This window comes from Ursus maritimus, unplaced genomic scaffold, assembly GCF_017311325.1.
Source record: "Ursus maritimus isolate PB19 unplaced genomic scaffold, ASM1731132v1 scaffold_3, whole genome shotgun sequence".
NCBI classification, from domain to species: Eukaryota; Metazoa; Chordata; class Mammalia; order Carnivora; family Ursidae; genus Ursus; species Ursus maritimus.
Genome location: NW_024425563.1, coordinates 96357962 through 96379781, shown reverse-complemented (window position 1 = coordinate 96379781; position 21820 = coordinate 96357962). Strand labels below are relative to the sequence as shown.

Here is a 21820-nt window from a genome sequence, read left to right as displayed (position 1 = left end):
TTTAAGATTTATTTATTTATTTATTTGACAGAGAGAGAGAGAGAGCGCGACAGCCAGCGAGAGAGGGAGCACAGGCAGGGGGAGTGGGAGAGGAAGAAGCAGGCTCCCAGCGGAGAAACCCGATGTGGGGCTCGATCCCAGGACCCTGGGATCACGCCCTGAGCCGAAGGCAGACGCTTAACCGACTGAGCCACCCAGGCGTCCCCCTAATTTATCTTCTATATGTGGACATACCCTTGCTTTTCAAATACCCAAGAAGATTTTATTGGAACGAGTAGACAGTAAAATCCCAAGCCACAGAAATCATTTAGGTGTGTATTATGAAATTAGAATTTCTTAGCCAAGGTTGGTGTGAACACTGTTTAAAGTAACAAGTTAAAGATTTTACATATCACAAATCACTCTGGAGTTATGCAGACATTAGCTGTAACAACATACCGGAGAGAACCAAAATTCAGACTCAAATATGATTGTTACTAATTAAAAAATGAAAGTTAGTCAACATAGCACAGTAATAAAACAAATCTGAGGAAAGCAGAAAGAAACTGATAAAAATAAATTGTGAAAAGAAATGGCTGGCTCCGTCTGACCAGCATGTGACTTGATTTTGGGGTCGTGAGTTCAAGCCCGATGTTGGGTGTAGAGATCACGTAACTAAATACACCTTAAAAAAAAAAAAAAAAGAAGAAGAAAGAAAGAAAAAGAAAATCACTCACCCCACAAAGAACCAAGAAAATCCCACCATGATTAAGAAGGACAATTAACTGATGCCCATATTGAGATAAATCAGAGGTTGGAATGATCTGGTTTAAGCAGCCGGCCAATGCTTCAACAAGTTACTATGAACTGTCTCAAAAAAACTGCAGAGCAGAAAATCTCAACGAGGGTATGAGTCGGACCACGGCCCGTTCCCCTGGAAGGCATGAGACACAGGAGAGCCTCCAGCTAGTGGAACGCCCCTCAGTGCCCGGATGACAGCAACTAATGTCCCGGGACCCCTCCTTCCTCCACGCAGATGTTTGCGAACCCGCCCCTCCCAGGGGTGGTGCATGCCCACCATGACCTCCCTGGGCGGCGGGCCTTGGTCCAGCTTTGCAGAGTGGCCCCACGGAAGGCTTTCCCTGCACCCAGAGTGCCGATCCAGGCACCACCAGTGGGTCTCCGGGGACCTCTGCGTCAAGCTGGCCACAGCTGTGCTCCTCCCAGTGGGGTCTGGACCCCGATGCTGGTGGGGAGGCCATTTCTAGCGTGGTCCCTGCTTTCCCTCGGTGCCCCCACCAGGCCCAGGCTCGGGGCTGCTGATGCTGCATTGTTCAGAGATCCCTTCACACCCTTAAGCACCCCCCGGGTACTCTAAGGTCTTGTTGCAGTCATAATTTTTCCTATGAAACCTTCCTTGCTGTTCCTTCTGATTGGACCCTGACTGACACATTGCAAAATAACCAGATGGACACCGTGCTCAGAAAACAGCAAAAGCACACACGCCGTGGAAAAAAACACTAAGAAGAAAAGATAATGCAATTTCTTATGTCAAGATCACTTCAAGCACCGGAAACGAGCTTTAACACCAGCCTGATATTTAACAAAAGAAAAACTAGAGGCTTGCAGAGCCGACAGAGGCGAGAAGCCACAGGAGCTGACCCCAGGGCTTTGGGGAGGTTGAGGCAGGGCGCCAAGGCTCTCACACTGTGTCTGAGGCGGGGATCCCCACGAGGACCACAGAGTGGCCACAGTCAGCAGGTGGGCCGGCTGCCCCTCTCGGGCTCCCGGAGCCCTGCCATGGAGAGTGCCCACACCCCTGGGACACTGCACTGCTGGGTGAGGATCTCCGTCCCAGAGCGGCCAGCAGCCACGCCAGCCACGCCGGCCACGTGAGCAGCTGCAGGCTGCCCTTGGTCTCCAGAAACTTGCTCAGGCGCAAATGAGCGGGATCCACCGGATACACATGCCTCGTGTCTGTTTCAGCCACTTCAGAGCAAACTCCTGCCACAATCAAAGAGACGTTCTTGGTCCCCTGACAGAGGAGGTCTCCAGGGAGCCCAGGGAAGTAGAACAGCACTAGCTCCGAAGTTTAGGGAAAGCATTTTAATTACGAAATCACTTTGAACCGTATCTTCCCCTCCAAGGGGCCCTGAAAAGGGAGACCCGCAAACTTCAATGCAGACCTCCTAGTCTCGCCAGCGCGCTGTGCCAGGCTCTGCAGGCGACACCAACAAGTCAGGTGGGACCCTGCCCTGGGGAGCGAGTTCACGGGCCACGAGGGTCAAGAGAGAGCTCCTGTGGGAGCCAAGGGCCAGGTGATGCAGAGGAGTGGTCCTGTGGCTGCTCTCTGGGGCTCTCCGGCCTGTTTTGCAGAATCCAGTCCCGTGTCCATGCAGTCATTAGCAAACCAGCCCCCCCTGGGCCCCCATCTTCCTGCGATTCTAGAATCAGCCGTGCAACCCAAAGGACAGAGTTTGTGAGGGTCCTCGATGGCCCCACACATTTCCATGTTCAAGTGGTAAAAGAAAGTGGCAACGTTCCCTGTGGGACTGTGTCCTCCCAAAATCCATAATCCCTAGGAGCTCAGAATTTGCGACTGTGGAGATCTTGAGACGGGTGATAAAGGTAACATGGAGTCACAGGTTGGGCCCTAATGAGCGGGGTCCTTATCAGAAGAGGGCATCAGAACGCAGACACGCACGGCAGGACGACCATGTGAAGACACGGAGAGAACACGGCCGTCTGCACGGCCAGGAGAGGCCTCGGGAAGAACTGACCCTGCCCACACTGTGATCGTGGACCTCCAGCCTCCAGGACCGGGAGAGAATCAATCTCTGCTGTTTAACACAGTCTGGGTATTTGCTAGCGAGGACAGGCAGCATATCACAGACTGCAAAGTGACAGATTTCCAGCTCCACCTCTTACCAGCTGTCTCCACTCCGCTCCGAGCCTTTCTTTTCCTGCCTGTATAATGGGGATAACTAGTACCTCCCTCCAATGGTTGTTTGAGGTAAATGAGATGGTCCTAGCAGGGGCCCGGCCAAGTGTGGATAAGGGACAGTGATGACTGCAGCAGGGCACACTCCCTGACCACGCTCACCCCTGCTAACTCAGGCAAGACGGCGGCAGATCGGGGCCCGAGCACGAGTGCCACCATGATGGACGGGGCACCCCCTGGACACGCGGAGGGCAGAGAGCTTGGTGCAGAGTCGTATAATCACCATGCTTTGATCCATGCAACACCCATTTGCCCTGTGTTCCTAGCACTCCCCTAGACACTGTGGGGACAGCCATCGATACAGCACACTTCTCTCGGCTGCTCTCGGACACTCGGCCCAGGCCGTCCAGCTGCGGCCAAGGCCCCCTCCCCCTCGCGGGAGCAGGTACATGACAGGTCACCAACCTCGGCTCAGGACACAGACATCAGGCAAGTCTGGCTTCCTTCCCCCCACGCTGGGAGAGGCTAAATCAGGCCTGCCCCCACGCCTGATCCCTCTGCTCGGGCCACCACGGTTCTGAGACACAGGCAGTGAAGGCCAAGTGCCCTCTGCTCTCGGCCTGTCCTTGGCCCACAGCCCCTCCACACTTGGCACCATCACCAGGTGCTGGATAGGCTGCCCCTCCTCGGTCCCTCTTGCCCCTTGGGCTCCCACCCCCTCTAGATACATTGCTCCGTCTTAGCATCCATGACATTCTGCACCTCCCCCAGCACAGGGAGGGCTGTCCTGTGCATTTTGGGGAGCTTAGCAGCATCCCGGCCTCCACCCACTGGATGCCAGTAGCCCCCCCCCCCCCCCCCTGGTTGTGACAACAGTCATGCCTCCAGACATTGCCCCCGGTCCTCTGGGGACAACATCGCCAGGCCCCACCGCAGCTGAGAATCCCTGGCCCCACGCCACCCCTGCCTTGCCCTCCCCAGGGCCCCCACGAACAATGGCTGAGTGTCCTTCAGAGATCACATTTGTAGAGAAGACCCAGGCCTCCGTTAGTTGTCTCTTTTCTAAATATCATTTCTGATATGTATCCTTTTTCCAATCCTCCAGACTGTACGCACTGCGAGATAGCTCTTCATAGCTCGTCCGACAAAAGGAAACCGAGCACAAGCAGTCAGACAACGTTGCTGGGGGACAGGCAAGGTTTCGGGGTGTGGCGCTTCGCTTCTGATGCCATTCCTGGCATGCCGCTGATTCCTAGAAATCCGCTCTAATTCTTGTAGTTATGCTTTTTTTTTCCTGACCTCTCCTAACGCTCATGTGCTGTCTCCACACTGTTCTTTAATTTGGCATCAGCCTGGGGCCAAGACCAAACACAATTCCAACCCACAAAATTAAAAGAGCATACTGATGGATTGGGACCTCTCGAATAATAACGCGGAAAGACCATGGATTCCCGCCTAAATGCCCTTCAAGTACGAGCTGGGTGCTCCCTAGAAATTGTAGCCATTGTTTTGTTGGGGTCCAGGAAGTGCTCGGTGGAAGGGGAGCATCCCCTGGGAAGCCCAGGAAGGCCAGGGCACGGGAAGGGCCCCAGGGACAGCGGTGTATCCCCATGAAGAGAGATCTCCCACATGAAATCCTAGATCTCCCTCATGCCTCCTTCTGCTGATCGAGGAAGCACTCTCTACGGGAGAGCGATAAGCCCAAGGTCACGCCCATGGTCGGGACAGATGTGCAAGCCTCTTCTTACCACCACCGCGTTTCTCAATGATGTCCTCGGGGCCAGAGGTTGAGCCCCGTGAAATTACATTTTTCCTACACATGTGGCCACTTTAAGTGGTTCCAGCTAATAGAAAGGAACGCAGAGAATGAGACTGAGTGCTGAGTAATTTGCGACACCCAGCCCCGCACCGTACAGATGATGTTGTGTCACTTAACCCAGGTGGCAAAGCTTCCGGGGTCTCCCAGCCACGTGGGACTTTAGACCAAGGGTCTAATGTCTGGATCCAACTTTCCTAGAACTAAGTAGCCGCAGCCAACCACCAAAATAAAGTTAGTCTTAACGGTACAAAACCAGGATACCCACAAGCCAAGTCGTGAACCACATGGAATGAGGGAAAAAGACACCAGTTCCTGTGAGTGCCTGAGATCTGACATGGGATGAGACAAAATCAGGGAAATCTCTGGTTTTCTAGAATCTTCATCATTCTCAGAATGCATGGGGCTCAATCCCTCCCCACACCTCCGTCCTGGGCAACCTATAGCCTCCCCCAGCCGAGGGAGGCCCACACATCCTGCCCTCCACACGCCTCTAAGTCCAGGAAAAGCCGCTAACCTCTCACACTGAACGAATCCCTCATAGTACATCTAAATGATTCCTTTGTCTGTCTTCTCTTCCCCACTGCAGGGTGGGCTCGCCAGAAACAGAGGTGATCATACTAACTGTTCTATCACAGAACATAGCACGAGATGTAACACTGTAGTGTGTCTATTATTAATAACACTAACGGATAATATCTAATCAAATTAGAAACTCAGGGCTTATTTTTTCATTTTTTTTCCAAGAGAAAAATTCCTACATAATATAATAAAAAATATTATTATAATTAAAAAAAAAAGAGAGAGAGAGAGAGAAATTCCTTCAAGTTTTTTCTTTTTTTTTAAGTTTTACTTATTTAAGTAATCTCGACACCTGGCATGGGGCTTGAACTCAGAATCCTCAGATCAAGGGTCACATGCTCTTTTAACTGAGCCAGACCCCCCTTATTTTTAAAAATTAAAATTTATGGGGACCCTGGGTGGCTCAGCCAGTTAGGCATCTGCCTTCGGCTCAGGGCATGATCTCAGGTCCTGGAATAGAGTCCTGCATCGGGCTCCCTGCTCAGCGGGGAGTCAGCTTCTCCCTCTGCCTGCTGCTCCCCCCACTTATGCTCTCTCTGTCAAATAAATAAATAAAATCCTTTAAAAAAATAAAATAAAATAAAAATTGAAATTTACAAGAGAGCTGTGATAGAGAGTCATTTTCTATGAAATTCTTAAAAGGCCCCCAGCCCTTGAAAGCTTAACCAGGAAGGGAATCTAGAATAACTCGGGCATTTGCCCCAGGCCTGGGAGAAGTGTCTCTCTGGAGAGACTAACTCCTGGTGTTTATCTACAGTAATATTTCACTGTGAGAGTGAGAACTGCAGTAAATACTGCAAAATAATATTTTCAAGACGAAAACAGAAGTTACTGACGACATGCAGAACACAGGGGGTTCGTGCAGTCCCTGAGCTGTCACGGGGGAATGGAGCCGTGGGTTGCCCTCTGCTGCGGCCCCGCAGGACGACCCCGGGCGTGTGCAAAAGCCAGCTGGACCAAAACTAACGCCACTGCTCACGTCACCACACGCCAACGCTAACTTTTCCATTTTTCAAGTTAGTTTTATTTGAAGCTTGAAAGGGAGAACTTGGTGTCTCCTCCTCTGGGTGGGACAGTCGATCAGATCGTCCGCCTGTCTGTCCTCTGGGAAGTCCCCACAAGGTGCCTGCAGGCTTCCTTACAAGTCACCACCAGATACAAAAACAAAACACAATACCATCCTTTCAAAACAAAGCACGAGTTTGAATAAGCACAAGTCTGATGGTGCATGGGGGCAGCACGTTTCCTAAGGTCCGGAAGGAAACACAAGCAGAACCCCGTGATGTCTGAATCGTTCCCAGGGAAGCTGATTTCACCTCCACCTGAGCTCCTCTTCCACAGGGTCAAGCTGACAAAGCCTCAGAATCGAACTGGGAACATCACTCACCAGGCCCAGGCCACGACTACAAACATATCGGGTCTGACTCACCCTTAACCGCCAGATGCACCAAGCAAAACCGACTAGCTTTTGTCCTCTACGTTCTCCTGGAACCACAGGGAACAGCCCGCCCCTCTGTCTAATTGTCCCCACTGCACGGGCTGCTCCGAATACTCCCTCTTGCCCTAACATGTCCTCTAGGACAGTGACCCGGGCAACAACAAGAGCCAGAAAGAGGCCAAGATGAAGCATCATCCACACACGAAAACGTTATGCATTCCAATCCGTAGAACGTTATGTGTCTAAAGATCTCTGCCTGATACTGTGCTTGTTTGGTCGATAAGATCTCATTCATTCGGACTTACTTTTTTTTTTTTTAAGATTTTTAAAATTTATTTTAGAGAGAGAGAGGGAGAAAGAACCTCAAGCAAGCACCCCGCTGAGCGCGGAGCCCGACGCGGGGTCGATCTCACAACCCTGAGATCATGACCTGAGTAGAAACCAAGTCAGACGCTTAGCCAACTGTGCCACCCAGGTGCCCCCAGACTTACCTTCTGAATGACCTCATGAATCTCTGGAGTATTTGGTGTGTACAGTATTTTTCCATGTAATATAGGTTTTAGGAAGGACCACACCAAAGCACCATTTGGAGACTGTAGAATTTCTTGATAGAGGTTCAAGCAAAACGGTGCTGTCAGAATCAGAAGGAAAAAAAAGTTACTCGCAATACAGGCTAAGAGCGACACTCCTCTACGTATCCATGATGCCTTGTTTTCCAATGGGCAGTGCAGAGCCATTTTTCATGCCACGACTGAATTTGGGCAGTAAATTCAAGAATAATTTTTCTTGCTGCTATCCTTAGTGGCTCTCGCCTCATAAGAAATTTCGAGACACCATGTTCATTTTGGTAATTGGAAAGAAAGGAAAGCATGACCTTCACATATTCAAACTAAGTCATCAATAAGGGCACTGACTGATGACAAAGACACCTGCAGATGGTAATAGAAAGAAATGCATCTGATCTTTAATGTAGAAAATCATCGACACTCACAGGAACGGGAACAGAATTAGGTTTTCCCATGAAATTAGCTTTATATATTGCTACTGAATTTTCTTCCCTACACCTACACAGCGGTGTTGACCTTACTGCTTTTGAGATATTAAATCGCCTTGTTTTCACTCAAACACTTGATCCCTCAAGTTGGCTTTCAACATTGCTGTGTGCTAATTGGTTTCAACCAAAGGTTTACTCGACTGACCTAACTGAATAGATACCTAATGAAGATAGAGCCTCTACCACCATAAGGATTAGTAACCAAATACTGTACAATTTGTCTTTGGTTTTGGAGGGTTTTTTTTTTTTAAGTAGCCCCATGCCAAGCATGGAGCCCAACACAGGGATTGAACTCACGACCCCGAGATCAAGACCTGAGCTGAGATCAAGAGTCAGACACTCAACCAACTGAGCCACCCAGGTGCCCCAAAATGTTATAAGGTTTTAAGTGGGTGATGAATACTTCAGCTTGTTCTTTTACCCCTGAAGTGGACATTTATTTTATTTATTTTTTTTTTAATTTTATTTATTTGACAGAGAGAGATAGCCAGCGAGAGAGGGAACACAAGCAGGGGGAGTGGGAGAGGAAGAAGCAGGCTCCCAGCGGAGGAGCCTGATGAGGGGCTCGATCCCAGAATGCCGGGGTCACGCCCTGAGCCGAAGGCAGACGCTTAACGACTGCACCACCCAGGTGCCCCTGAAGTGGACATTTAAAATGGAAATATCTTAGTTTTGATACCATGATTCCTGACACCCAAGGTATGAATAGTGCTATTGTGATTATTTCCACTATTAATTTCATCTTCCCAAATTCTCCGTTTAAAAAGAAAAACCAGTTCTTTTTATTCAACAAGTATAATAAAATTGATAGAAAGAATCCCCTGAGATGTGAATTAAGAGCATGACTACATAAATTTTTAAACCATCACTTATAAAGATTGCTCTTACTGATATTTTTTAAAGTTACACTTTAAATTATAAGCACAATTTAAACAGTAACGATTTCCATTTCAGAAAAGACATAACCATATGTATGTACAGAACAAGAAATCTGAAACCAGGAATCCTGACATCTGCCACTTGAGAGCTGTGTGAACTTGGGTAAGTTACTCAACCTTCTCTGAGCTTTCAGTATGTCATGTGGAAAAGGAGGGTACCAATATTGTCTATGGTTAGTGTGACAATCATTTGAAATACAATGTACGAAAGGACCAAGAAAGACTGATCCTCCATGGTAGCTGAATAACTGGGTGGATGAATGGTTGAACGGGTGGATGGATGGGTGAAGGATGGATGGATGGATAGAAGGATGGATGGATCAATGGAGGGAGGGAGGGAGGAAGGGAGGGAGGGATGAGTGGGTGGATGGATGAATGGATCTATGGATGGGTGGATGGATGGATGGACAGATGAATAGATGAATCAATGGATGGGTGGAGGTATTGATGGGTGGGTGGGGATGGATAGTTGAATGGCTGGCTGGGTGAGTGGATGGATCAATGGATGGGTGGATGGATGGATGGACAGATAAATGAATGAATCAATGGATGGGTGGAGGGATGGATGGATGGATGGATGGATGGATGGATGGATGGATGGAAAGATGGATGGATCAATGAATGGGTGGATGGATGGACAGATGAATGGATGAATCAATGGATGAGTGGAGGGATGGATGGGTGGGAAGGGATAGATGGGTGGATGGATGGACAGAAGGATGGATGGATGGATCAATGGATGTGTGGAGGAATGGATGGATGACTGGATGATTAGATTTGACGAGCAAATTAAAAATCCTCAAGAAACCCAAATGCAAGAGAAAAAGAAGAAATGAGAATTAGAGAAGTAGACAACAAAAATTACCAAATATTAATAACATTAACATGTGTTTATATTGCCAAATCATGTTATACCTGGCAGCAGTGCAAAGCATCCATTAGCTGATGTGCACACTGACACACTGTCTCTGGGAGGTCGTTGCTATGCGGGTCCACATCCTACGTGTCCAGCTCTACAAACTGCCACTCTCCTCCTCTTCCCCCCGTCCCACCCACACTCGGTCCATCCCGGGCACACCGTATGTAAACACAAATTGAAATATGTATTTTTATATTAAATAAATATATAAAAATATATAATTTGTAACTTATAATATATCCCCTATATAAACACATATACACATATATACATAAATAAATACACATATACACATATACATATATATATCTATATATATTTGGGGGGCAGGTGGTAGGCAGAATGCTAATAGGGCCCCTGGATGGACTCCACACCTTGACTTGCAGACAGAACCCGTGAATAATGACAGACGCTGTGCCCCTGGGTAGGTTACACAGGCACAGTGAAGGAATTCTGAAAATATAAATAAGGTCCCCAGTCAGCTGAGTTGGAATTCATCAAAAAGAAGATGATGCCGGCTGAGCAATCAGGTACAAAGACTGGAAGCCTCAGAGTTGGACGCCCCTGAAGCCCAGTCCGTTTGGGACCCCTGGCTAACCTGTGAGGGGTCTGGGCGCAGAGACGAGCACCACCATGTTGGCCCGTGCAAACCCGCTATGTCCTGCAACAAGGAGAAAGTTATGTGGCCTCCTCCAAATCTGCCTTCTACGAAACTTAGTGGCAAAGGACCGTGGATTGATAAGCGACTTCCTGGCCCCACTTTGGGTGGACACATTCTAATTACAAAGGCAGACAGAACATGCTGGTAAGGGTTTGGGGCTTGGACAGGTCAGCATCCCCCTCCCCCGAACAACCTATGCCTCTTTGGCCACGTGATTTCCTCTCTGATCATGACGGTCTCATCCACGACATGGAAAGAAGACTGGTATCATTTCCCCGACAACGCAGGGAGAGGATGAGCCCGTGCGCACGGGCCCGGGGGCTTCCAAAGCCACATCCGGGGCAGCGTGAGGCAGCCTTAGCGAAAGCGAAGGGTAAAGCTAAGAGGCCGGAGACAATTCTTTGCCGGCGTGCGCCCACCTTCACACAGAATATTCCATACAGAGCAGGGTTAACAGCCAAGACGCAAACCAATCTCAACGAATGCAAATTACTGTCGTCTTACTTGAACTTTCAGGAATGTTGAATTTTTCTTTGTCCTCTCCCAGGAGCTCGTTAATTCTGGGCAAGTTAATGAATGAGTTAGAGCCACTGAAGAACGACGCTTGCTCCTTGCAAAACTTCTTCATCACGAACTGGAAAGAACCGAAGGCTGAACTTCTGGCCTGGCCATGCTGAACACGAGGAAAATAAATGGCATTTCAACAAGTGACCGAGACTTCTGAAAGGGAGCCCACTCTCCCAACTCAACACACAAGATGTTCGACAGGTCCGAGCACGCAATCTCTACTGTGCACGTGTCTGACCTTGACACACTCTGCAGGTCACGTGGTAATTTTCCTGGCCTATAAACCCATTACGCAGACAAATGTCACACGCACGGAGACACGCATAGCAGCAAATCCTCGTCCGGTGATAAGTGATCGATCCATAAAATAATCATTCACTCCGACTAATTAATGGTCTTCATGTGTGTCTCTACCGCCAAGTTACCCAGATCCTTGACAGCTGTCTGCATCGTGCATCAGCTCGTGAGCAGCGCGCTGTCCCGCCCGAGGCCGCTAAGCACCTTGCCGTCTGCCCCCCACCCTACACCTGGTCCTCTGCGTGTTCCCCGCGCATCTGCTCTCCCCACGCGGCCCATCCCGGCAGACGGCGTCCAAGCAAAAGCTAGCATCACACCGCTGACTGCATTCAAGTTTGTGTTTGTAGGTGCAGCAAATAATCTGTAATTTGTAAACCAATTATTTATATGTAAATAAACATCGGAAGGTTTTTGAAGGCAATTTACTCCTGGAATGAAGTTAAACAGGCCCTTGGGATCTCATCTGTGCTAATACTCGGTTTAGTGATCTCTGACCTCACAGACGATGTGTGAGCTATCCCCACCCACCACGTGGGTGCATGTGGCTCAAAGAAGTCTCCGTCCCCCAGTTCTTAGGGAGACGCCTGGCCTTACTGCCATGTTGTTACCGCCAAAGCCACAGAAAGTACTCCTGTTTCTATATTCTGTTCCCGCACGCGGACTTTAGATGTTGGAAGAAAGAGATAGACAAGTAAAAGCAGCAAATACAAAGACACAGCAAATCTGAATTCTTCCCCAGGGGCCAAAAGCAAACACACACCTGTTGAAAGTCGGGCATGTCTAGCAAGGCAGTGATTTTATATGCGTGGAGAAATTCGGGGAGGTATTCCAGAACATGGCCGGCTTTGGCAAGCAGGTGGCTGAGCCTGGAGACCACATCCAACAGGGAGCTGAGTGCGCCGTGGGCTTCCAAAGGCATCAGAGCCTCGAAGGAAAAAACACAACAAGAGAAATAACCAATGCTGTAATTTTTACTCTCATGAGGACTGCTTAGGCAATGAAAACCCGGTTATTTGATTTTCTTCTTTCTTGAACTAGGGAGAGGACTTCGCGTGCCGTATAAAAGTTCTCTTTTTTAGAGCACGTCTCGCTCAGCGCTTTGGCACACAATTGTACCGACACTGTTCGAACGTAAACCAGAGAGAGATACAATCTGTTGTTAAAAACTCAGATCATTTTCAAAATATTTCTCTTCGCGTTGGGGATGCCTAAAGTGGACATTTAAGAGGTTGAAATAGAACGTCTTATATGGAAACAATTTCCATTGACCCTCCTCATCCCTCTGGGCTGCTCTGAGGCTCACTTTGTGGACAAGGGGACAGGGGCTCGGAGATCCACGGACGTCCAGGAGTCTCATGGTTAGAAGGACGGGGCCGGGCATTTAACCCAGGACTTCAGAAACAGCAGCGCCCTCTGAAACCTACGTATTTCACTTATCGTTCGCGTCTTCTCTGTTGCGGGATGTAGGTTCCACGGGGGCGGGGATGCGTGCCTGTCCGTCGCTTACGTAGCTACAGGGAGCAGGACAGCATGGGCGGTATTGCCGCTCCGAGTTGGCTGGATAAACCGATAAATGAGCAGACGCTGCCTCTTTCCACAAGAAGGGAGGAATCACGGCGAGCCGCCTCCTTCCGTGTTCATTTGCGCACTGAATTTTCAGGCTTTCGGACTCAGGCTGAGGCCCTGACTGTCACAACTTCCCATTCTCGCTCATTAGTGTTCTGCGCCTGGCACTTCGCCGCTGGCTCTGCGGCTGACCCGCAGGCCCTGAGATCACAGCTCTCGCCTTCCCTACCGGGCTGTGCAAATAATGATGTCGCTCCGCGGTCAGTCAACACCCGGGCAGCAGACACGGCTGCGGGCTCTGTGTCTTTCTCTGCTCACCTGTCTCACTGAACCCCCACCCCAGGAGGGGCACCCGGCGCACCCCCATGCGTGGCGGGGATGACTGGGTTGGGACCACAGCGCTGACAGACAGAGGAACCCACAGATCCATACAGCAACCTGTGTTCTGCAAGAGGCTTCACAGATTCGCCGTCAGGACAATGGAAAGTGGGTGGACTTGGGAGTGAGCCAGGTGTGCCGGGACCCCGGAGTTGATACTCTCGCCCTGCAGGTTTGGGGCCGCTCCACCATCGCCAGGAGTACGGTGTCCACCGGCTTCCCTATAGCCACACTCCTAGAAGGCTCCTGACACATCAGAGTGGGTGTGATCAGAGGTGGTGTCATTCTCCCTCCAGCCAGGAGACTGAGCCCAGCCCACACCTCCTCCTCATGCCTCTTCACAGAGGACTTATGTGGAAACACTAATTTCACCTGGGTGGTTTCTGTGTGCGTAACAGAACGGCGCTAAAACCCTGGCTCGCCATCAGGCTGCATCTGTGTCCCAGGGGGCACATGGTGAACTTGGAGAGGATACGTGATCTGAAAGTTCGTATCTGTCCTCAGAATGTGTGCACATGTGTGTAACCCAGTACTTACCCACTGGAGGGAGACCACAAAGGAAATAGGGTTGGGATGGCAAGCCTCCCCTTTTCCTGACCCCAAAGCTCCCTTGCCAGATTGATGACACCTGTGGCACCTCTGATTAGCCCAGATGTCGGCAAATCCACCCCTGGGGAGAAATGTGGAACAAGACCAGTCCCTAAGGGTAGGAGCTAAGTGTTGGGAAGCATAAGACTCGAACAGTGGAGGACGGAAGATAAGGAACTTCTAGAAGAAGTAGAGTCTGGAGGGCGGTCAGCAGAGGTTAATCGGGGGTGTCCCCCGGTCAGCCGTGCTCACCGTCCACACAGGTGGTCAGTAGAGGTTAATCGGGGGTGTCCCCGGGTCAGCCATGCTCACCGTCCACACAGGTGGTCAGTAGAGGTTAATTGGGGTTGTCCCCAGGTCAGCCGTGCTCACCGTCCACACAGGTGGTCAGTGGAGGGTTAATCGGGGGTGTCCCCGGGTCAGCGGTGCTCACCATCCACTGTCAACTCTCACCTGTACACATTGTCATCTTTGGATTTCTCAGACCCTTCTCACCCTCACCCCACTGTGTGCAGGAGTGTGTGGGGCAGGTAACCAGCTCATTCCCAAAGTGACCAGAGCTTGCCCTGTGTTCCCTCCCATCGGCACACCTCTACCTGGACAGGCTCTGGCAGAGATGGGCACGTAACCTTCACAGGACAGAGGCTGTGTGTCCCAGGACATGATGGGGCAGAGAAGGCCAAGGCCAAGGAGGGGTGGGAGCAGCTCCTGACTCAGAGGGGGAGCGGGCCTGGCCAAAGGAACCCAGCTTCCCCAGATATACCCCAGGAAGGGTCCTTAAGGAGGAGGGGAACCTGGCACTGAGGTTAGGAGGGCTTTTCCTAGTGGGCCTTCCTGTGCTGACCATACTGACGGCCGTCAATGCTGTGCCAAGTGTCCACAGGCCTGACCCCAGGGACCCCCTGGAAGGTCTTCTAAGCACCATCCAATTCCAAGGCCCACCCCAGAGTCAGCACACACGAGATGTGGAGATTGACCAAGGCAGCCAGGGTCTGCACCTGCCGGCCCCCCACCCCCAGCTGCCCCTCTGCAGACGTAATGTGGCCTGAGTCAGGCCACCCCCACGGTCACCCCCTTACTTTGTAAATGACGTTTCGCAGATTCATGTTCTGAGTCATGGACACGATCAGAGAATACACCTGGGGCCCGGGCAGGCCACACAGTTCCTTCGCTGCCAACCAAGACTTCTGGTCCTCAGGAAGGGCCAACAGCAGGCGGAGAACGTCAGCATCGCACCTTCCGGACAGGGCCACCGTGAGGGCATTGGAGAGCACCTGTGTCGAACCAGGGCGGGGGGGCGGATGTCAGAAGTGACTCCAGCTGGCACCTGCAGCCCCCAGCACAGCACTTCCTCAGTGAGGACCCCCCCCAAAGCCCATTTTCCCAAAGGGCTGAGGATTCACCCATTAAAATGCATGGAATCCAAACCTCTGTGAGGTTCCAAACATTCTGAATGGAAGCATTTCTAAATGTGCACATAATTCTCCAATTTTGAAGCGATCTGCCCTTTCTGATGACACGGGAGCAGAATGACAGGACCCTCTATCCTCGACCCCGCGGAGCCCCCACACACAACCCTTGACTCTTCCCCCAGCGTGAGGTCTCAACCTTCGCTTTTCGGCTGTCAGTGTGAAACTATTCTCCGCCTCTTCCACGTCCAAAATGAAAACCAGCTCTCCAAGCTGTTACAGATTTTGAAAAGAAAAAGCACATCCTCTCAGAGGAGGGATGAGGACACCCAGTACAACCATTACGCGCCACAGGGAGGGATCTGAGGCGCGTCTCTGCTGGGGTGTGGCTTTCAGCTAATGACCTTCACAACAGGACGAGGCATAAAGCAAAATTTCACAAATGCACGTCCCATCCGTATGTATACCATGATGCGTTTGATCGGTGCGAACCGTTCAGACCAGGCAAGACCCTTTGCGAACAGAAGCTACTGTTCATTTATTAGGAGCCTCGCGAGCAGGGACAACTCATCAGATGCTTTCCTGTAATGCCAAAGAAAGCCAAGGAAAATCATTAAGAAATAGAAGATGGCATCAATCAGGTTTATCAGTCAGAGCCGATAAGATGTGCATTTACGTGTTTACGTGTTTGTGGATATTTTAAGGAACTGGCTCTCGTGATTATGGAGGCGCAAATCCAAAACCCGCAGGGTCGGCCAGGAGGCTGGAGACCCAGGGAAGAGCTGCAATTGGACTCTGGGGGCAGAATTCCCTCCTCCCCTGGGGGCCTAAGGTCTTTTCTCCTACAACCTTCAACTGATTAGACGAGACCCACCTGCATCATGGCCTTTACTCAATTGTCCACTGATGTAAATGTTAATCTCATCTAAAAAATACCTTCACGGCAACAGTGAGACTGGTGTTGACCAAATACCTGGGTGCCATGGCCTAACCAACTTGACATATAATATTAACCATCACAAATGGCTAGAACGCTCTATTACACTAATGTACATTTTGAATCCAGGAGAGAGATACATTAAGTATTTTCACACCTAATTAACCAAAAAACACTTTTCCATATGGGACGTGTGGGGTACAGACACAATTTGAGAAAGATTTCCTTGATGTCACTGTTTTCGAATGTGCTGTCTTGGGGGTGGAGGGTAGTTGCCTTGGAGGGGAGGGTACATGCAAAGAGGGGGCATGGTGGGTGGAGTATGGACATCCAACATTTGCTTTGATTGGGGCAGCCTGTCTTTGATCAGTTCCATAAAGTGGGCTTCTGTATGAAATCTTCCTTGGAAATGGGATCCAGACAAGCCCACGACTCCAGAGGACTTGCCCCCCCTTCGAGTGAGCATGGACCAGAACCGGCCAGTGACAGCCCCTCCATGTTCGTCCTGGAGCCTGGTCTTAGCTGCCATCTACAGCATCACCTGCTGGCCCCCAGGGAAGGTCACAGTCAATACATCTCCTAGAATTTGTCTCAGGGCAAAAATATGTCTTAAAAACTTGTGTATGCCTATTTAAACCAAAGGCAGGGGCCCCATGCCTGTCATACAGAAGCTCCAGGCACGCTGCTGTGAGCAAGACCCTGAGCATATCTGCATCCACTCCTCTGTCATCTTCCAAACCCTACTCTTTATCTTCCCTAAATCTCACTATGTCCATTTTTCCTGTGTGGAAGTTCGAAGCAGGTGGGGAATAAAGAAACAGACATCACACTGTGTTTTGTTTGGGTTGGAAATGCCACGTAGGAGTCCTCGTCAAAGCGGACCATGCACCTGTCTCACCTGTGGCTTTGCTTAGGCTGATACAGCCACTTAGCAGAAATGGGGAGGCCAAGATGTTGATGCTTTTCCTACGCATCCGTGCTTGGGATCCAGGGCGGGCAGCTCCCCGCACCGAGAGCCCGGCATGCCTTGGGCACGGCCTCGGCTCTGCCCAGCTGACAGTTTTCAACGTGGAGGTGCAGGGGAGCATCAAAGGGGATGGCCGCTCTCCGCCTGATTATGACCAGGCAGGAAACACCGCCAGCGACGCAGCTGGACTGGGAACGGGGAAAGCGAGTCGGCTGCGTCACAGCAGTGCTAGCAGTCAGTGAGATGAGAGCAGAGGGGGAAACACTCCATCCTCCATGAGCAGAGAGGGGCGGCAGGGCTCTCTGCCCCATGTCCTGCTGGGCTCAGAGCTGCTCAAACGATGGCGAGCTAGGAGCACGGACAAGCGCCGGCATCGAGGGCAGGAGGAAGTGATGAGGACCTGTCAAGGAGGAACGGTGGACCAGACAGAAGGGCTCCAGAGGAAGGCAGAGGGCAGCTGGGTCCTGACCCCAGCTCTCCCTGGGTCTGATGTCTACGAGCCACCCTCTGCCCTGTACCGAGCCGCAGGCTGGCCGCTGGGGCAGAGGTCACGGCCCCCTCACCCACTGAGGCAGACCCCAGCTTCACTGCAGTTCGGTGAGGGGGTGGGGGTGGGGGTGGGCACAGCTTCCACGTGGCTCTCTGTCTCCACTTCCAGAACATTTTGTCCTCTCCAGGTTCCAGACAGGATAATGGGGCTACTATCTACGGTTTTTAGGAATGAAATCTACCTTAGTTTTCTTTCTTTTTCTTTCTTTCTTTTTTTTGGGCGGGGGGCAGAAGGGGAGGGAGAGAGAGAATCTTAAGCAGGCTCCACACCCAGCACAGAGACTGATGTGGGGCTCGATCTCACGACCCTGAGACATGACCTTAGCTGAAATCAAGTCAGACGCTTCACCGACTGAGCCACCCACGCAGTCTGACCTTAGCTCTATTTCTTAAAGCCGACCCTAGGAATTGCCAGCACAGAGCCGATGAATCCTGACCGTGGGTCATCTACCAATTCTCGGAGAAATCGGCAATTGCCACAAACCACATCGGGAGAGTCACCATCAGTACAGAATCATCTCCTTTGGACGGCACACTTATTAGGCGAGGACGTTGCCAGGCCCCCCGGTTACGTGTGTCGGCTGATTTAAGAGACAAACTGATAAACAGGTGTGCTGGCACCTGCCCAGCCACGGCCAACGCTCTGCATTCATGACTTGAATGAACACACACACACACACACACACACACACACACGGTATGCTCCTCTCCTTTGGGACGAGCAAGGCTGAGAGAGACGAATGACACTTTGCAGAGTAGAGCCAGGATTAAAGAGGCATGGAAGTTCAGAATAACGGAGTACGACTAGCAAGAGGTGTTCTGGCAGAGATCAGCACAAATCCTGTAAAACAAGTTCAAAACTATTCGCATCCGTGCAAGCAGGGAGACACGCACCCCATCGGGAGCAGCAAGTGACACGCCTGTTCTTAGAGATGGTGGAGAGGCCGAGGTGCCCGGATTAAAAGGACAACAAATCCAGCCCGAAGAAGCAGAGATGGGGTCCCTTTTGGGAAATGGGGGAAACTCAGCCTCCAGGATGAGATGCCCCAGCCAGCTGGCCGTGTCTTCCAGGGGACGCCTGGCCAGAATCCTCCACACGGGCCAGAGACCCTCAACCCCACCCACACCTTGATTATTGTTTTCTCAAGCAGATTTTGACCGGTGTCTACTCTGGAGTGAGTTACACCAAGAACTACGTGTTGCAACTTTTCAGCAGACAAACTCCATGTGCTGCAACAAATAGGATGTGAGGTGTTGGGTCAATCCCCATTGGGAATGTCTCTGCTCCCAAACGGCACTGGCCAGTTGCTCACGATGTCTACAGACCCGGCCTCAAGCGAAAGGTGCCGCATCTCTGCCCCAGCGAAATAAGAAAAACTCAGAGTACCCTCCCTCCTCGGAGCCGCCCCAAAGAGATGAGAGCACCCTGGGGGCCCCCTCCCCACCTTCTTCCACAAGAACCCCCACAGGAGGAATAAACCTGGTGAGGACCACGGACAGCATCTGTCTTCCCAGGCCTCCTAATGGGCTCAGTTGTTTGGAGAAGAAAATAAAGGGATAGGAGACAGACTCCCTGGGTCCTGACTCTGACCTCATTGCTAATTTTAAGGAATAAAAATGTGGCTGAATACAAAGAAGGAAGTGACCACTGATTTGAAGCCAACCCACGGCATCGCAGCATAACATGCCTGTGCTCCTCGCAGGGCAGGTGGACAGGACTCAAGCCCTGGGCGCAGGCGGACGAGGCAGACACCAGGCTCCCATGCGGCCAAGTCTGTGATTCCGGTTTCATGGGAGCTGCTGGTGGTAAAGACCGCGGCACCGCAGGGGCGGGGAGCTCCCCGTGGGTGCCTGCAGCAGGATCTCAGGAGCCAGACTGAGGCCCGGGATCCACCGCTGTGCCTCCGGCCTCCCCGCCTCCCTGCCTCCAGCCCTAGGCCCCCGGTCTCCAAGCCTGAGCCTCTCCCACGTGATTCTCATAGCCCACGGTTTCTCATCATTGCCGCCTGAGCCCCAGCATGACCCCCTGTCCCCACCGCTGACGTGTCCCCTGCACATGTGATTATTTATCTGTGCACCGCTGCCAGAGAAGGTTCTGGAACATTCGGTCCCTTAGCACTTGAGGAAGGACACCTAGTGGAAAGGGAGGTTTTCAGGGAAGGAAGGAAGGAAGGAAGGAAGGAAGGAAGGAAGGAAGGAAGGAAGGAAGGAAGGAAGGGAGGGAAGAAGGTTGGTTCTTGCAGTCTGTCCAGGACTCTAGTGCTACTGCCAGTATTCCCTGCAGGCCACCTAAGAGTCTCACGTGACAAACTCACAAACTGACTGGAAGTAGGATAGACCAGCCCAGAGAGGAAGACATTGAGGTTACCACCAAAAACCGGTGCTGCTGTCAGCCTGGCGGACCCCACAGTGTGGTCCCCTCCCCAAAGGCGAATTCCTTCCCTAGGATCTGTAGACACGGGTGGGTCCGTGGATACACTTAGTGAGCAAAGCACATAGTTTCATTATATAGTTGAAGAGCAGAAGCACAAGCTTGCAACACCTCCCAGTTACCTACCGGTCCAGCCAGTTAGGTGGCCACGATGGCTTACACCGTCAATGAGGCAGAGCAAGACACAGGAATGCGAAGAAGCCCGCCCAGACCGGCTCTGGAGCGGCCCTCCCAGGATAGAGCGCCAGTGACACCTGCTGGCTGTGGCTGGGTCAGGCGGCCGCCGTCACAAGAGCAGAGCCCACCCTCTGTTCTCTTATTTATGACTGTTTCTTTTCTGTGGTCTACTCTTGTTTGTTCATATGCCAAAGGGGAGGCGGGTGGAAAGATGGGCAAAATATAACTTCCAGTTACAAGGAAAGTAACTCTTGGGAATGAAAAGCGCAGCACAGGGAATACAATCAGTCATATCGTGATATACTTGTCAGGGCATCTCATAATATATATAATTGGTGAATTGCTATGTTGTACATCTGGAATGCATTTAATATTCTATGCCAGCTACACTTCAATTTAAAAAAATTTAATTGTTGAGCCTAAGCCCAAGTATGATAGGACTTTGCAAGGGACCCCAGAAGGGACTCCACGCCCCCCATTACAAGGTCCAGTAAATGAAGATTTCAAACTGGCTCTAATCACTGCTTACATACAAGGTAGCATGGGAGGTGTTCTCTGCACCCCACCGTCATCCCCGAAACCCCCATGCGTATGTGGTGTTCGGTAAACGCCTTTGGGATTTTTCCTTGAACGGATACTGTGTGATTCCCCATAAATAACTCAGTGATACTATAATTAAAGTTCGGGTTCCTGGCTTCTAACCGATGTCTTTCCTAACACAGATTAATTCTGAACGATACATGCACTTTAGGGATCTTGTGGTTCGGTCCCAGACCGAGGCGAGAAAGCGAGTATCGCAATAATGCCAGTCAAATGAAGTTTTTGGTTCCCCAGTGCATATAAAACTTACGTTTGCTCTCTGCTGTAGTCTGCTAAGTGTGCAATAGCATTATGTCATTAGAAAGTACATTTCTGGACTAAAAAACACTTTATTGCTCAAAACCACTAATCACCCCCTGAGGTTTCAGTGAATCGTAACCACGGCTCACAGGTCTTCGTAACAAATACAGTAATAATGAAAAAGGTTGAAACATCACAAGAACGACCAAAATGCAACAGAGACACGACGTGAGCAGATGCTGCTGAAAATCTGGCACGGATAGACCCGCTCGACGCAGGGGTGCCACAAGCCCAAAATCTGTGAGTCTGTCTGCCACACACAATAAAATGAGGTGTGCCCATAACTGATCCACCTGTCGGAGTTTGTGCGGGGCCCCAGCTAACCAAAATCAACATGAAATTAAATGTCTACTGGGGCCCCGCCGATTGTCAATAAAGAACGTCCACTTGAGAGCGATCTTCACGGTCACTGCTTCCGGAAGGTTCTCAGTCCAGGAAGTAAAACGCCAACTGAAAGTGCGTGGAAGGCTATCTCAGAAAACCACGAGCTAAGAATGGGGTGATACCAGCTCTGGGCAGCATGGATTCACCATCCCCGCCTCTGTGCACAAACCACACCCAGCACCGGCCGGCACACGTGCCTCCCCTGCCCATCTCGGTGCGCCGACCCTGCGTCCCAGCCAACGTGGAGGGGACACAGCTCACTGCCCGATGGCTTGCGCAAGAAGCCACCCCCTCTGATCGCACATGGTCAGACGGCACACGGATATTCTCCACTTAAAGGCA

The 21820-nt window shown here is 51.0% G+C and overlaps 1 protein-coding gene across 1 annotated transcript in view; it reads right to left on the bottom strand.

Annotated features, from left to right (window-relative positions):
• ABCA13 (ATP binding cassette subfamily A member 13) overlaps positions 1–21820 on the bottom strand; it is a 369975-nt gene that overhangs the window by 252007 nt on the left and 96148 nt on the right. The window contains 4 exon segments of the mRNA XM_040644577.1: positions 7248–7387; positions 10833–11001; positions 11947–12117; positions 14804–14998. Coding sequence (XP_040500511.1) covers positions 7248–7387; positions 10833–11001; positions 11947–12117; positions 14804–14998 — 675 coding nt within the window.